Here is a 16,828-nt window from a genome sequence, read left to right as displayed (position 1 = left end):
GTGTGGGTCATCTGCAGTGGACCACACTAGTGTGTGAAAGACGGAGGGGATTGCTGCGTCACGGGCACCTCTCACAACTGCTGACAGTGCGCAGACTGCATAACATAATACAACTAGACCCTAGAGTTCATGTAGATGCCTTACATTTTTTTTTAGGTACCAAAGACAATATTTTGGGTGTGTGTGTGTGTAAGAGTGAGTGTTGTACCCAGGATACACCGTTTGTGTTTCTTTTTCTTTTTTTTTTTAAGTCATTTGTGACTGGACTTTGAAAGACAAAAAATAATAAAATGAATAAAAATGGTAAAACTAGGAATTGTCTTGTCTTCTGTTCAGTGTCCCTTTTCTTAGAAGTCTCGTTCACGAGTGAACCTATCACATTCATAAAGTGCTGTAACATCTGAAAAATGTAGCTGAGTACTTTTGTTTCTAGGCCATACGGTGTAATATTAAGCCCACCTTTGCCGTCCCAGCCCCTTAAAAGTCTGATTTAGAAAGTATTACATCCCTCCCCCCCCCACACACACACAAGTGGATATTATGTGCTTCTGTAAGCTCATGTCTGAAGGTCTTCAGAATTTGCTTTCAAAATGTAGATGTACAATATTTTGACAGAGTTGAAGACTGAGGAAATGTGTCAAGATAAGAGGTTTAACATCTAGCTGATTAAGTGCAATTGGAAGTTAGCCTAGCCTACTACTGCTTTCACACCTGCCCTAGAAGATCTTTCATGTTCTTGCAGTGGTTTTTCAGTGCAAATAAGCTGAAAACGGTTTATGATGACTATGGCAGGCACTAAGAAAATACTGTCAGTACAGAATAATGTTGGGTGTGTAGAAGTACGGTCATTCATACTTTCAGACAAGCTATGAAAGTGCTTGTGCTACTTATTGGGGTCTCGCACAATACCGAAATCTTTTAGGCCACCTACAACACGGAAGTAGATTTTTTTTTTTAATTAAAGGAGAAATCTGCAGTGTGGAAGTTGGTATGAAATGGGTGCACATTTTCCACTGAGAAGTATGCAATTAAAGGTTTTCTCTTATCGTGATTGTTATTCTGACGTTGACGATTGCCGTATCGGCCAGGGCATAGCCTAACTTACAATATTAGATCGTTTTGAGTCTTGACCCTTTCTTTACAGTGATTCATTTTTTCATTTCACTCATTTGATTTTTCATGTAGCCTATGTGAAGAAACTTAAGTAAGAATTTCATTGTAATTGGTAGCCTACTATGTTTTACCTATGACAATAAACTTTGAACTTTAATTTAGATAGCATCTGCCCCAAAGTTATGATTAATAGCTAAGGCCCAAGAGGGCATGTGATGCATCTTGCTAATAATTATGATCAAAGGGTAGCTATTTGGCATCGGCCAATTCTGCGACCTCATTGTCTATACATTTACGTTTTGTTGTTGTTTTGCAGGTTTCTAATTTTGCATTAGCCTATACGCTATTTTCCTTATTTTGAACCAACTGACAATAATTCTCTCTCCATCAGATCACAGAAAAGCCATGTTTTTGAATGTGCAGTCACGTAACAGAAATACGAAAAATGTTGAAGAAGCGTCTCTAAAACTATGTGAGTTAGGCAGTATGTATCTTGTCAGCTCAAAAGACAATCAGGGAAAAAGAGGGACACCATTTACCTCAGAGCAAATCACGTCGAAGGCCTAACTTCATATGCGTTTGGTATGGAAGTTCAAATGTAGCCTACAGCAGGATAGGGATTGTAATAAGTGACTAGGCTTATTCTAATCCAACCATCAAGACACTGTTAAAAAAACATGTTCAAACAATGTTTCCACGAGCAATAAAACCCCCTCTGGGTCATAAGGGTTTTAAAAGTATGAGGCCTGGGATAAGGGTGGGTGGGGTTGAGAATTTTCTATAAACTTCATATAAACACACACTGTTGCTGTTTACATGAAAGTAGGCCTTTTTCTTTTAACTTAGATTAAAATCCTTTGACTATGTGCAGTGTACAGGCCATATGCATTGTGCTGTTTCTTCAAAGCCTGCTTAAGAAACAGTCTGAAATCTTTTTAAGGCTGACCGTTAAGATTGAAGTCACTGTTGCATGCTGTTTAGTATTATGGTAACACATTTATAAGAGAAGAGGATAATAAATTAACAAGTAAGGAAATGTGTGTTAATAGGGTGTAATAGTTATTTATTGAACAGAATCGGCTCTGCAGTAATATTTCTCCTCTGGATGGCTTAGGCTTCGTCTTCTCTCCCCATCCTTTGTCTGTCATCCAGTGGTTCACTCCTCGAGTGCTGTTGATAGACATACATTGAACAATGTTTCAGACCCCCCCCCCCCCCCACACACACACACCTGCAGTGTTCGATTGACCTGACCTGACACGCACAAAGGTCATAAATACCAGAGAGGCTCCTCTGAGGCTACCTCAAGCTATTTGGAACATGTCAATGAAGACAATGACAGTCCTGATGACTGGAATCAGCTGACTCACCTCAGAATATCCTCCCACTGACCCTAGCTGAATCAGTGGAAGAGGTATACAGTCGCTGAACCATACACACACAAACCACGGCATGGCACGCCAGGCCACGCCAAGCCACACCATGGCACCATAAAGATGGGACAATGCAGAAGACATAAATCACACCGCAACAGCACCTTGGTACTCAGGGACATCGCTGTCCCGGATTCTTGTCCTAGTTAACTGAGTCTGTGGTAGCCTAGACCCATATTTCAATAAACAAGCGTGTCTCGAAGAGGCCGCAAAATGACCACATTTCCACAAGAAGGATGAAGTCGATGGAGGATTTGGCAAAGATGGAGACATGGTCTTCACACAACTTGGAAAACAAAGATGTTTCCCCAGTGGGGACTGAATGTGTGTCTCAGTGTCTCATAAACTATATTTCTGGTGACCGAGGGAGGCTTGGAGTATGAGAGGCGTCCGCTTTCAACATGCCTTGGGTTACATAATTGTATGCTGAGAAGGGATTTTTTTTTTTTTAAGCCAAATTGATATGGTTGTCTGTGACTAAGCCCACAAACATCATTTCACACTGTCTGTCTCTCTCTCTCTCTCTCTCTCTCTCTCTCTCTGTCTCTCTATCCATGTTTCACACACACACACACACCAGACAGACTGATTATTGTAAAATGCTTGGGCGGTTACCTTCCTCCTCAGCCAAGTCCTCAGTGGATTCATCTGAAGAATCTGAAGTCAAATGTCAAGATAGCCTTCATATAATATGCTTATGTAAAAGCCAACACCTCTATTTTACATAACACATCTTCATGTTCCATCCAAGTGGTTTATATAGAACGAACTTATAATTGCATTTTAATCATTGTTGTGTGTTGTTTACACAAACAAACTAGGATATTTTTAGACCCATGCGTGGAAATGAGGTGGCACTGAACTAAATTATAATCAGACTCGAGGTGTTTTAGATAGAGGCAAAAACAAACCAGTTGAGACCTATCATTACTTCTCTAAATGGAACCACAATTTGGTTAAAGTCTAAAATGACTGACTATGCTGTAGATTGACCAAACAAATTTAAACTACGCCTGTTTTTAATTTTGTTGGATGCATTTAGCCTAAAATAACCAAATTGTGCCCAAGGCTGGAGTTGATATCAGGTAAGTTTTATAACTATACAGACTTGTTTATAGAGTACCTTATCTACATCATAAAGTTTATGGTTAGCTTCAAATGACAAACTTGAATATAGGAAGTTCACATTTAAAAGTGTATTCCTACCTTGTGTTTGTCGGGTGTCTGTGGAAGTTAAGGCGGCTAAAGATAAACAATGTCAGGTGATATGGTAATATTATGGACTTTCTATGATAAGTTTCTTAATAAATGGAAAGTTGTAAAAGTATGTCACACCTACCCTCTGATTTCTCTTCAGAGCTTGAGTCATCTAAGAAAGAGGAAGTTTAGTCATTTAGTGCATTATCAGTGATTACTCTATCTCACATAAACACATTGACAATGACACACACACACTCACACATACATTTGCCCTCACACCCAAACATATGCACACACACACACACACACACACACACACACACACACACACCACACACACACACACACACAGAGGGGGGGCAGAGAGAGAGAGAGTAGGCCTATATAGGAAACAGGCCATGGGTCATTATTATGGCTTGCCAACACTGCCCTCTGCTGGTAGGTTATCATTATGCTTATTATAAAGTCAGGCCCAAGCTCCAGTAAACTCAAAGTAAAGTTGAGAAAAGTCAATGATTTATTCATTCTCATCTGCAAGAGAAATATGCATTATATACAATGTAATGCCATGTCACACATGAGCAATTAGCAATATTTCTAGTCAAGTTTCTAGTCTTATTTGGATATTTAGGCTTACCTCTTATGGCCTCTTGGGCATCATTTTTCACATCTGAAAACATCAGAAATCATCAGATCTTTGTCATTTTAGCAGAGGTGGACAGAGTACACAGCTTCATTACTTGAGTAAAAGTACAGATACCCTTTGCTAAATTTGACTCAAGTACAAGTAAAAGTACAACAGTCAGATGCCTACTTAAAGGAACCGTATGTAGGATTTTGGCCAAAACTAGTACTACAATCACTTTCAAAATACTGTAGAGCGGTGTACACCGCAGATGTGGTAACTAGAGCAGAGCTGGCAACCCATATGCCGAAACACTACTGACTTTGTGATTACTAGATAGGTGAAGGGTGGCGGATCAAGCTAAAACACAAGTATGTAAACATCAACATCAGTTAATTTGTCACTGTAAAGCACTTTGGGTGCCTTGATAAAGCACTATAATGCAAGTTGTTGTTGTTGTTCTTGCTGTTGTTAATGGCCTCGAAAAAAAGATTTAGCTGAGATCTGGAGCCAGATTTCTCTCAGTCACTCACTGCTGTTAACCAGGGTAGAACCTTGACCAGCAGTTAAGAGATTATCAGCATGATAGATTATCGTGCAGAGATGATAAATATCATATAAATATTTGTGTCAAGGACAGAGATATCACTAGATATATTATTAGAGGGACTATGTCATCATAAGGGGGGTGTAGACCTTCCAAAATGTTTTTTTCATCATTGTTTTTTATAACAGGTGCTACATGTCCAACTGATTAGTGCACTTGATCTCATATAAGATTTTAGTTGAGCATGGACCAACTAACATGAATGTTTCCATCATCTTGTTGTCACATAAGAAACAATCAAATCAAATAAAAAAAAATCAGAGGAATTTGCATTATACGACTTGACGCCAGTGTCAACGGGGCCTGATGGGAAATACTGGACAAACAAGAAGACAGTAAAGTATGCAGTCTAATGCAATATAGCAACTTATTTTAGGTAATAAACTTATTTTTGGTATCTAGACATTTTCATTTCAAAGACTTGCTATTTCCGCTGATAAGAAAGTGATCTAAAAACCTTTGTGATGATACTGGTGTCTTTAGTTTGGGGACGCTATCAATTACAAGCAGAGAATGAACTATAATAGCACAAGAATTCCTGCTCTCACCAGAGTGTACAAAGTGTGTTGAACTGCCAATGGGGGAAATAAAGCAGCGGTACAATCACAGATTGTTTCTGAAATGATAATGATAACTGATATATAAGTATAGTATACTCTTTTGATCCTGTGAGGGAAATTTGGTCTCTGCATTTATCTCAATCCGTGAAGTAGTAAAACACACTCAGCACTCAGAGAAGTGAAGCACACACTAATCCCGACGCAGTGAGCTGCCTGCTACAGCGGCACTCAGGGAGCAGTGAGGGTCGGGGTTCGAACCAGTAACCCTCCGGTTACAAGTCCGAAGCGCTAACCAGTAGGCCACGGCTGCCCCTAACACCTCAATGAGGATTGATAGATGATGATGATAGATTTACACACACTGATAGCTTTAATTAAGTGATACATATTTGTTTCATCTAGGGGGCCAAGACACTCCTTTTAACCTCTTTGCTCAAGGATGTAAAAGGAACATCTAGAGCTGACTCTGCGTTGTAAGATAGTATGTCCTTCCAACCTAGAGCTGAGGTTCACCACCAACAGTAAATCTGCGGTCCCCCGAAAATGTTCAAATGCTGGAGATTGTTACCCGAATGTGGTTTTTGCCGAGATGTCAAAACCACTGGGTCGGCCAAGCGCTCAAGAATGTGCCGACACCCTCCATAGCGACCAGATGACATAAAAAAGACTGAGATGGGGAACCATCCCAAGGTGTCGTTTGGCTTGTGCTTGTTCGCATTCACACACAGTACAGTAGGACACTATATTTCACTGAATATAATCAGTCACATTATGTGTAGTATGAAAGTATGTTTCAGTGGGACATGGAGATAGTGAAACTACTTGAACAATGACATATGTATATGTAGGGTTTACTTTATGTGATGCAAACCCTGCTGTTCCACACCTGTCTGTTCCTGATATTTAAACATTGCTTATAGTGGCAGGAATGGATCATAATCAAAATGGCAGCTGTATCTTACCCTCTGTGTCTTCTTCCTGCACTACCTCTGCAATAGGAAAAATAAGAAGTGTCTGACAGTACTGAACACAGTGAAGTCTGTAGAGTACTGTTAGTGGAGACAGTTGAAAGGGAAATAAAGTATGACTTACCATGAGAGTCTTCATCCTGATTTGCCTCTGCAGACAGGCAGTATTTTAATTACTTAACACATCATGGAAGATTTATACAGGACATTCTCAAGAAGAGAGTGATTTCTTAAAATGGAATTTGGAATCGTACCCATGTATTTAGTGGCTTTGTCAGGGTCTTCCTCTGCACTGTCCTCCTTGTCTGAAAGAGACACATACATGAAAGATGAATGTTTGATGACATACGCCTTCACAAACACAAACACAAAGAATGGTAGCATATTTGTTTATCCAACAGCTCTGAGTTGTAGATTATTACCTGCAATATACAACTATTTCAGAGAAAAAATGTACGTTTCGTGTTTTTGTAAGTATTGCACAAACACATCAATTTACTGATTGATGATCATGGCTGTCAGTAAGGATTATATTTGTGTTGGACTGTCAGAGTTGATAAAAGTACTGGACTGGACTTTACCTCCTGCTGCTTGGATCTCCTCCGCGTTGTCCACTTGGGCTGTCTCAAACTGATCTATCATCACAAATCAGCAAGAACAGAGGGTCAGAATGGAATTTTATCATACGCAGTGGTGGCCAGGGAAGAGGACAGCAGCATGTCCTAAGCCTCAGTCAGGAATTACAGCCGTAGTAGAAACACTAACACGTTAGTTGTGATTTAGCAGTTGGGCTTAGAGTGGATGAAAAAGGGCAAATGGGTCTGAAACTTAGAGGGTGTAAAACAACTGAAAATAAATAAACAAGCAAACAAATAAATAACAAGCATAAAATGAAGGTAACATAGTAAGCACATTGGAGGAGTAAGGATGTAAGTCTAGATCAGGGGTAGGCAATCTGCGGCCCTATAGCTCCTTTCTCGCTCCCTGGCTCTCTAAAAATGGAAGTTATAAAACATTTCTGTCCCAAAAATATTGCTGTACAATACAACATATATGCAGAGTACGGTGATTATGCCATATGCCTGAGGCTAATAAAGAGAAATATTTAAACTGATTTCCTTTTAAAGATATCTTTTATCCGATATCTTTGCGGCCCGAGATATATTTATTCTTATTTCTGGTCAAAAAAATGGCCCTTTTAAGAGAAAAGGTTGCCGACCCCTGGTCTAGATAAACAAACACAACATTTCATGGTAATTAGTGTATGTGACAGGGCAGCCTGTAATTCATGGGAGTTAATGTGCCTTAATGGCATGTCAGATATTTGGGAATCCTGACCTCTGACTGAGGAAAAATGACTTGAACGCAAAGTCGGGTCGGATTTTATGCTCGGAGACTCCTGCGGGACTCTTATGCCCTGAAGTACCTAACTTGATGTCACAATCATGCTCTCCAATCATGGACAACAAGAAGCGAACCTCACTCTCATTGCAAATAGGCAAGGTAATTTATCATTAAATTAAAACTACAAATAGAAACTTTGGCCGAGACATTCTCATTGTTACTCAATCAAAGTAAGTAGTTCTTATATTTGTTTTCTGAGCTGATCTCACAAACATACTTTTTTTTGGAGGTTGGGATTTTTAAAGATGGGTCCTCCAAGTTTACAGTCGTCATGAAGGCGGCATTAGTGTAGCCTACTAGATGTTTTTTTGTTTTTTTTACCTTCTGCAACTTCGGCCTCTTCAGCTTTCTCAACCTGGGCAGCCTCAGCACCCAACTGACCTAAAGAACATCAAGCTAAGAGAATTAGGAGGGAATGAAAGAACATGCAAACAGGGTCTAAAACTGAGAGGTTGTAAAATAACTCAACCTAACACACACCAAAGATTCTTTTGTGAGGTGCTGGCCACTGGTAAAAAGTTCAGTGATAGAGATTTGATGAAAGCCCTATAGGTATGATCTGATGAAGGTCCTAGGTATGATCTGATGAAGGCCCTATAGGCTGAAACATCATTGTCTAATAAACCTTTTCATATGGAACAAGCGGCACTTCTCTATCATAAAATCAATATGACATAGTGACCACACTGCAAGATGTATGGGTAAATCGATAAACAAAATGTTTCATGGGAAGTACTGCAGGTGAAGCCAAAAAGGTTACCAAAGGTTACCATAGATGATTAGTGTACTAAACTGGGTTAGTACCTTCTGCAGCTTCAGCCACTTCAGCTAAATGGGCTGCTTTTGCACCTCCCGTCTCTGAAAGATATGAAGCAAAGTTGACCAGGAGGGAATGAAAGAATGTTTCAGAAGAGGGTTAACACTCACTCTTATTCTATGAAAGAAAAAAGTAGGTGAAGCACTTTGACTTAATTAGGAAGTGAAAGAAGTTTTTCCCAGGGACAAAAAGTGAAAAGGAACTAGGAAATTAACAACATGCAGTAATGGATGTGTATTAATATTGTTGGGATAATGACAAGGAGTCAAATATTACACTAAAGAGGCCTGAGACTGGTCAAAACTGTAAACAAACAAACAAAAAATCAGAAAAACTTTTCATCGGCTGTTGGTTCCCGTAGAAGCCTAGAAGGCCGCTGAAATGGTACTAGTCGAAGACTGAGACTTCGACTTCGACTGAGTCTTTACCCTTGGTAGCTTGAGTCTCATCAGCAGTCTCCTGCTGGGCTGCCTCAAACTCCTGCTGATCTAATGGTCATCAGAAAGAGAGAGAGAGAGAGAGAGAGAGAGAGAGAGAGAGCACTCTACTAAAATGTAGCAGCATTGAGTCATTTCAAATTACAGCTAGCATACAAATCAACAAAAATGACAAAAGAGCAGAAAAGCTAAAACAAAATTATGCTGACACATACTGTGTATGTTTCTAGAATGGTAACATAATAAAAATGTCCTCCTACAGTTTTAATCATCAGGTGACTCTCAGAGATATCAAACTACCAAATGCAAACCATTGTAAATGTACTAAACTACCAAAACACCTTTTGTGAGTATGCTTGTGAAAAGTAGAGTATACAGGCCAAACATGGGTTTTCATGGTGAGAATACAGCTACAAAGCTGTAAACTATCTGATAATGTATCACTAATGTACTAAATGTTTTAATAAAATGTACCTCTTTTCAGCAGCAAAGTCAATTGGTCCACTGCTGACACAAAGAGAGAAAAGAGAAACATATCATTCTTTCCCCCCAATCCTCCAGCTGATTCAGGAGACAATGTGTTATGGCACTGAGCTGGCTGGCGTCAGTCCACCAGCCCACCCAGAACAACATCATATCCCACTGCTATTAGGGTTAACCCATAAGAGTTAAAACCACAGAGGTCTCTCTCTTGCTATGTGGCAAAAACACAAAAATGTGCTGAATATTCACTCAACCAGAGAGGTCGTAATTATGCACACATGATCATCTATGGTGGTGCTGGTGGGGTGGGGTGGGGTAGGGGTCATGATCTGTACATGTTCAACATCGCTGTACCTTTTTCTTCAGATGAATCCTCCTTCTCTTCTGATGCCAGTGATGCTGCATGGGCTGGAGATATCACAGTTCGCTTTTTAAATGCACAGGCCATGAAACTGTTTTTATCAATGTCTATGTGTACACCTTCAAACTCCACGGATCGACATATTGACCCATGCAAAGGAGTGCAGTGTCTTCCAATGCTTGTGTGAATATGAAAATATAGAAATACAGTTGTCACATAATGGCCTCCCCACACTGTTCTATCAAGATATCAATCTGCGTAAACAGACAAGACAGTTTATGACAAAATGTCTTAGTAGATGGAAGATTTTTGAGAATATCATTATGCATTGCTTAGTTTACATTTTTGACTGAACCATGTAACCTCTGAATGCCTGCGGTGTCACATTGTTTTAACAGCTTTGCTTTCCTAGCCTAACACTATAAAAAATAATTCACATTAAAAGTATAAAAACAACACTATTCAGCTTTATCACATCACACACAACATATTTAACTGTCATGAGCTCTCTCTCTGCCTGGTACACGTGCTGATTGAAGTCTGATGACCTCCACCTGTTCCTGCTCTGCTCTGCCTCACCCTCGTTACCTACCAGCTGCACTGCATTCACCACTCATCATGCCCTCTATATAAAGCCTTGCTTTTCAGTCCACACTTGTCAGATCGTCTGCAACCAGCACCAGTTACCTGCCTGTTTATTGAAAACGCCTCTGACTCTTTGCCTGTGATCCCGGACCCGCTCGACTACTTCTGTGTTCTCCAGCCCCGGTAATCTTGACCTGCCTTCCGTCCCTCTTCTACGAATACCGCCTAGTCCTTGACTGTACTGCTGCTTCGTTTCAATTGCTGTTGTGTGTGTGTTTCCCCCAGGACTTCCCGGATCATCCAGCTCCTGCCTTCGCTGTTCGGCTACTGGGGGAACACACACACGCAGACTCTTGGAACTCCTGTACCCCCCCCGGAACCCCTGAAACCCCCAACCCTTAAATAAACTTTTGAACGTGACGCAATTGTGGTCCTCGTCCTGTTTGGTGTCTGACAGTACGATCTGACCAAACATGGACCCAGCGCACGGTCGAACCAGCATGGAAACCGACGAACCAGAACCACCCACCGCCATGCAACGCCTGGAAGAGACAGAGAGAGAGGTAAACCGCAACACTGCTGACATTGCCTCCCTACTTCAAGCCGGCTTGAGCCAGCGTCAGCAGTTCCAGCAGCAACAGCAACAACTTGCAATGATCATTCAACTTCTCACCAACCTTTCTCCTCTGCCTGCTCCCACCGGCCCAGCCCCAGCCAGCCTGCTCACCGGCCCAACACCCGAGTCTCCTGCCCAGTCCACTGCTACCGTGGCTGCCGGAGCCCCAGAACCCAGGATCGGCAATCCAGAGCGGTTCAGCGGCGACCCAACCCAGGTACGGGCGTTCCTGACGAGCTGCCGTGTCCAGTTTACCCTGCAACCCAGGACTTTTGCCACTGAAGGGGCGAGGGTCGGTTACGTGATCACTCACCTGACGGGCCGAGCTCGACTCTGGGGAACGGCGGAGTTCGAGCGCCAGACCCCAGCATGTGCAACCTTCAACCTATTCGCAGAGGAGATGCTCAAGGTATTCGATTTGGAATCCACAATAGCCGAGGCATCTCGGATCCTGATGAGTATTCGCCAAGGCAGAAGGACTGTTGCGGATTACTCCATCGACTTTCGAACCGTGGCAAGTCGAAGCTCCTGGAACAGGGAAGCATTGGTGGATGCTTTCCTCCACAGCCTGGCGGACTACATAAAGGACGAGCTGGTTTCCCATGATCAACCCCCCACTCTTGATGAAGCCATTGCTCTGGCTGTCCGCATCGACCGCAGGATCCAGGCCCGCCGTCATGAGAGAGGGCGCCAGAGTCCATCCACCAGCACACGGAGTGTCCCAACTGCCCTTCTGTCCGCACCTGCCACACCATCTAGCCAGCCGGACCAGTCTGAACCGATGGAGATCGGCCGCACCTCCCTAACCCCTGCAGAGCGCCAGCGACGCATCACCTCCAACTTGTGCCTGTACTGTGGTGGTGATGGTCATCGAGTCGCCACCTGTCCAGCAAAAGCCGGAGCTCACCAGATGTAGGAGGAATCCGGATGAGCTCAATGAACATTCAGCCCTCCATCAGCCGTAAACCCCTCATCCAAGTCTGTCTTCACCTGTCTGATTCCACCCACACCCTGGCAGCCCTGGTGGACTCTGGCGCAGAAGCAAACATTATTGACACAGGACTTGCTCGTCAGCTGGGCTTGGAGAGCCATCGCTTGTCCACTCCTGTTCCAGCCCGGGCCCTGGACGGTCACGCAATTGGCACAGTTACCAGCATCACAGCCCCCATCTCAATGATGGTGTCAGGAAACCACCGAGAGACCATCCGCTTCCACCTGCTCAGCTCTCCAGGTCAACCCCTAATCCTGGGCTACCCTTGGCTCCGTCTCCACAATCCTCACCTCGATTGGGCCTCCGGAACTGTGAAAGAGTGGGGAAATGCCTGCCACCTGACCTGTTTGCGTGCTGCCTCGCTGCCCCCCGGCTCAGTACCCCCCAGCATTGCCCACGACATTTCTAATGTCCCTGAATGTTACCATGGCCTCCGAGAGGTGTTCAACAAGACCAAAGCCACATCTCTGCCCCCACACCGTCCGTACGACTGTGCCATTGATCTCCTCCCTGGGACTGCTCCACCCAAAGGTCACCTCTACTCACTATCCCCTCCTGAAAGAAAAACTATGGAGGATTACATCAGGGACTCCCTGGCAGCTGGACTCATCCGCCCGTCTTCCTCTCCTGCTGGTGCCGGGTTCTTCTTTGTGGGAAAGAAAGATGGTTCTCTTCGCCCCTGCATTGATTATCGAGGTCTGAATGATGTCACAGTGAAGAACCGGTACCCTCTGCCTTTACTCACCTCTGCTTTTGAATTGCTCCAGGGATCCACTATTTTCACCAAACTGGACCTTAGAAATGCTTACCACCTAGTGCGAGTAAGGGAGGGTGACGAGTGGAAGACAGCATTCAACACCCACACCGGCCATTATGAGTACCTGGTAATGCCATTTGGCCTCACCAACGCCCCAGCGGTATTCCAGGCGCTGGTGAATGATGTGCTGCGGGACATGCTGAATAAATTCGTCTTCGTGTACCTGGACGACATCTTAATTTTCTCCAGAACTCTGTCCGAACACACCCGTCATGTCCAGCTGGTTCTTCGACGGCTCCTGGAGAACTCTCTCTATGTCAAGGCGGAGAAATGCGAGTTCCATGCTCAGACTGTGTCATTCCTGGGATACATCGTCGCTGAAGGCAATATCCAGATGGACCCCGCAAAGGTCTCGGCAGTTACCTCCTGGCCAGTTCCGGGGAATAGGAAGAAGCTGCAGCAATTCCTCGGTTTTGCCAATTTCTACCGGAAATTCATCCGGAACTACAGCTCCGTCGCCGCTCCCCTCACAGCTCTGACCAGCATCAAACACCCCTTTTCCTGGACCCCAGAGGCCAACACAGCCTTTCATACCCTCAAGGCCCGGTTCACCACTGCCCCCATCCTCCAGATGCCGGATTCAGACCGGCAGTTCGTTGTCGAGGTGGATGCCTCAGACGTGGGAGTCGGGGCCATACTCTCTCAACGGGCAGAGGAGGACAACAAGTTGCACCCCTGTGCATTTTTCTCTCGCCGGCTTTCACCTGCAGAGCGCAATTATGATGTTGGAAACCGTGAGCTGTTGGCTGTCAAGCTTGCCCTGGAGGAGTGGCGTCACTGGCTGGAGGGGTCCACAGTTCCGTTCCTGGTCTGGACCGATCACAAAAACCTCGAATACATCCGCAATGCCAAACGTCTTAACCCCAGACAGTCCCGCTGGGCCTTGTTTTTCACCAGATTCAACTTCACCCTGTCATACCGCCCAGGTTCTCGGAACACCAAGCCGGACGCTCTCTCCCGTCAGTTTCATAAGGATGACGCCCCTTCCCAGGAACCTGCATCAATTCTGCCCGATCCCTGCGTCGTAGCTGCCCTGACCTGGGATATCGAGGAGGAAATTCAAGAGGCCCTCCGTGACCATCCCAGTCCCAGTGCATGCCCAGACGGTCGTCTCTTCGTCCCAGATAATTTGAGGTCCCGGGTCATACAGTGGGGACACAACTCCCGCCTTGCCTGCCACCCGGGCTCCGCCCGCACCTGCCATCTCCTTGCCCAGCGCTTTTGGTGGTCGTCTTTGAGAAGGGATGTCCGAGAATTCGTCCGTGCCTGCCCCACCTGCAATCAGAACAAGTCCTCCACTCGGCCCCCCGCTGGTTTACTCCAGCCCTTGCCTGTGCCCACACGACCCTGGTCCCACGTCTCCTTGGACTTTGTAACTGGCCTCCCACCATCAGGTGGGATGACTGTCATTCTCACTGTGGTTGACCGGTTTAGCAAGATGGCACACTTCATTCCCCTCCCTAAACTGCCATCTGCCAGAGAGACTGCCCAGGCTGTTCTTGATCATGTCTTCCGTCTACACGGGCTGCCCAGGGATGTTGTCTCTGACCGAGGCCCGCAATTTACCTCTACATTCTGGAAGGAGTTCTGCCGTCTTCTAGGGGCCACAGTGAGTCTCACCTCTGGGTTCCACCCCCAGTCCAATGGTCAATCCGAGCGGGCAAACCAGGAGCTGGAGAAGGCGCTGCGGTGCATGGTTTCTCGCAAACCCCAGGCTTGGGCACAACAACTGATGTGGATAGAGTATGCTCACAACTCCCTCACCTGCTCTGCCACTGGTATGTCACCTTTCCAGTGTGTGTATGGCTACCAGCCCCCCCTGTTCCCCAGCCAGGAAGGAGATGTGTCCTGCCCGTCTGCCCTCGCCTATGCCCGCCGTTGCCGTCGTACCTGGTCACAAGCTCGTGCCACGCTACTCAAGTCAGCTGTCAGCTATGCCACTGGGGCTAACCGCCGAAGATCGCCGGCACCCGCCTACCGTGTTGGCCAGAAGGTGTGGCTGTCAGCCAAGGATCTCCCACTGCGGGTGGAATCGCGTAAACTGGCACCTCGATTCCTCGGCCCGTTCCCTATCCAGAGGGTCATCAGCCCAACCGCAGTCCGGCTCCAGTTGCCAACCTCCATGAGGGTGCACCCTACTTTCCATGTTTCGAAAGTCAAGCCGACGCATGAAAGCCCGCTGGTCCCCGTGCCGCTTCCTCCTCCTCCTCCTCGCCTCGTTGACGGTGGGCTGGTGTACACCGTTCGACGCCTGCTTCGGTCCAGACGGCGAGGTAGGGGCCTCCAGTATCTCGTCGACTGGGAGGGCTATGGACCTGAGGAGAGAACCTGGGTGCCAGCCAGTCGGATTGTGGACCGGACACTCATCGCCGACTTCCACCGTCTGCATCCTGATCAACCTGCAATCCGTAGGGGCCGCCCCAGAGGGGTCCCTAACCGTCCTGCCCGCCCGGCTTCCTGTCATGTGCCTGACCCTGACCCTGTCTCGGTACCTGTCCCGTCTTCTGTCCACGACCCTCCAGCTCCCTCCGAGGATGAGGATGTTCACTCGGACCGCTCGGAGGAATTCTAGCCCTCCACCGGCTCCCCTCCGCCCTCCCGACGTGGTGTCACTCTTGGGGACTTCTGGGGCCGTCCCTTAGGGGGGGGGTTCTGTCATGAGCTCTCTCTCTGCCTGGTACACGTGCTGATTGAAGTCTGATGACCTCCACCTGTTCCTGCTCTGCTCTGCCTCACCCTCGTTACCTACCAGCTGCACTGCATTCACCACTCATCATGCCCTCTATATAAAGCCTTGCTTTTCAGTCCACACTTGTCAGATCGTCTGCAACCAGCACCAGTTACCTGCCTGTTTATTGAAAACGCCTCTGACTCTTTGCCTGTGATCCCGGACCCGCTCGACTACTTCTGTGTTCTCCAGCCCCGGTAATCTTGACCTGCCTTCCGTCCCTCTTCTACGAATACCGCCTAGTCCTTGACTGTACTGCTGCTTCGTTTCAATTGCTGTTGTGTGTGTGTTTCCCCCAGGACTTCCCGGATCATCCAGCTCCTGCCTTCGCTGTTCGGCTACTGGGGGAACACACACACGCAGACTCTTGGAACTCCTGTACCCCCCCCGGAACCCCTGAAACCCCCAACCCTTAAATAAACTTTTGAACGTGACGCAATTGTGGTCCTCGTCCTGTTTGGTGTCTGACATTTAACACAACAACAACAACAACAAAAGCATCCAAAATACATTAACATAATGATAAGTAAGATTTACCACATTTGACAAATGACAGCTTAATGTTCTCACCATACTGTAAGCCTGCGACGGCTAAGAACACACAGATGGGCACTTCAAATCTCATGTTGCCAAACCTTGAAGTGGGTCACTGTGTCTCACAAAAGTGCTTGTTTGTCAGTCCGTACTTTGAGTCGTGTTTTCTTTTCACTGCCGATGCCTATTATATGCCCCGGGGACATCACATGCTTGGCGAATGCTGGCAGACATCATCCTATTGTCCATGGCTACCTGCAGGCAGCTGGGTGGCACATCGGGGATAACGCACAGACGTGGCATTATTTGGGTGCAGAATGGGCGCCATTGTTGGCCTCGGGGTCAGATGGTCCTTTATTTTGGGTGCCGGGGTGTGCCGGTGATCTGTGTGCATCTGAAGAAAAACGGATGGTGTGTGTGTATGTGTGTGTGTGTGTGTGTGTGTGTGTGTGTGTGTTGGTGGGGTGGGTGGGTGTGTTGGAGGGGGGGGGGGCATTACTCATATTGTTGACATCTAAAGTCGTTTCCTCTTTGCAATACAACAAATAC

At 45.8% G+C, this 16,828-nt stretch overlaps 1 protein-coding gene across 6 annotated transcripts; it reads right to left on the bottom strand.

The window, feature by feature from the left end:
• Positions 1 to 2,151: 2,151 nt before the first annotated feature.
• On the bottom strand, positions 2,152 to 16,454 carry LOC121680387 (glutamic acid-rich protein-like). 6 transcript variants are annotated; one of them, XM_042059754.1, is made up of 15 exons: positions 16,316 to 16,454; positions 10,002 to 10,055; positions 9,639 to 9,668; positions 9,156 to 9,215; positions 8,715 to 8,768; positions 8,232 to 8,291; positions 7,088 to 7,141; positions 6,761 to 6,811; positions 6,631 to 6,657; positions 6,501 to 6,527; positions 4,384 to 4,416; positions 3,886 to 3,915; positions 3,753 to 3,788; positions 3,162 to 3,203; positions 2,152 to 2,283 (listed from the first exon to the last, which is right to left on the bottom strand). In XM_042059754.1, the coding sequence occupies exons 1-15, from the start codon at positions 16,368 to 16,370 to the stop codon at positions 2,270 to 2,272; spliced, it is 627 nt and encodes a 208-aa protein (XP_041915688.1). In that variant the 5' UTR covers positions 16,371 to 16,454; the 3' UTR covers positions 2,152 to 2,269. The 6 variants fall into 6 exon arrangements, with proteins under 6 accessions (XP_041915688.1, XP_041915689.1, XP_041915690.1 ...); XM_042059755.1 differs by having other exon boundaries at positions 3,753 to 3,770; XM_042059756.1 differs by lacking the exon at positions 3,753 to 3,788.
• Positions 16,455 to 16,828: the final 374 nt, after the last annotated feature.

The sequence above is a fragment of the Alosa sapidissima genome, chromosome 13 (genome assembly GCF_018492685.1).
Source record: "Alosa sapidissima isolate fAloSap1 chromosome 13, fAloSap1.pri, whole genome shotgun sequence".
Classification (NCBI taxonomy): Eukaryota; Metazoa; Chordata; class Actinopteri; order Clupeiformes; family Clupeidae; genus Alosa; species Alosa sapidissima.
The sequence above is the reverse complement of the archived record's forward strand: the minus strand, read 5'-3'. Positions and strand labels throughout refer to the sequence as shown.

Bases quoted from the DNA above. Each gene is read 5' to 3' on its own strand.
- LOC121680387 (XM_042059754.1), bottom strand. From the start codon at position 16,370: ATGAGATTTGAAGTGCCCATCTGTGTGTTCTTAGCCGTCGCAGGCTTA. The intron at 10,056-16,315 runs GTGAGAACATTA...TGATATCTCCAG, and splicing joins CGTCGCAGGCTTACAGTATG to CCCATGCAGCATCACTGGCA. The intron at 6,812-7,087 runs GTAAAGTCCAGT...TGTCTCTTTCAG, and splicing joins GGAGATCCAAGCAGCAGGAG to ACAAGGAGGACAGTGCAGAG.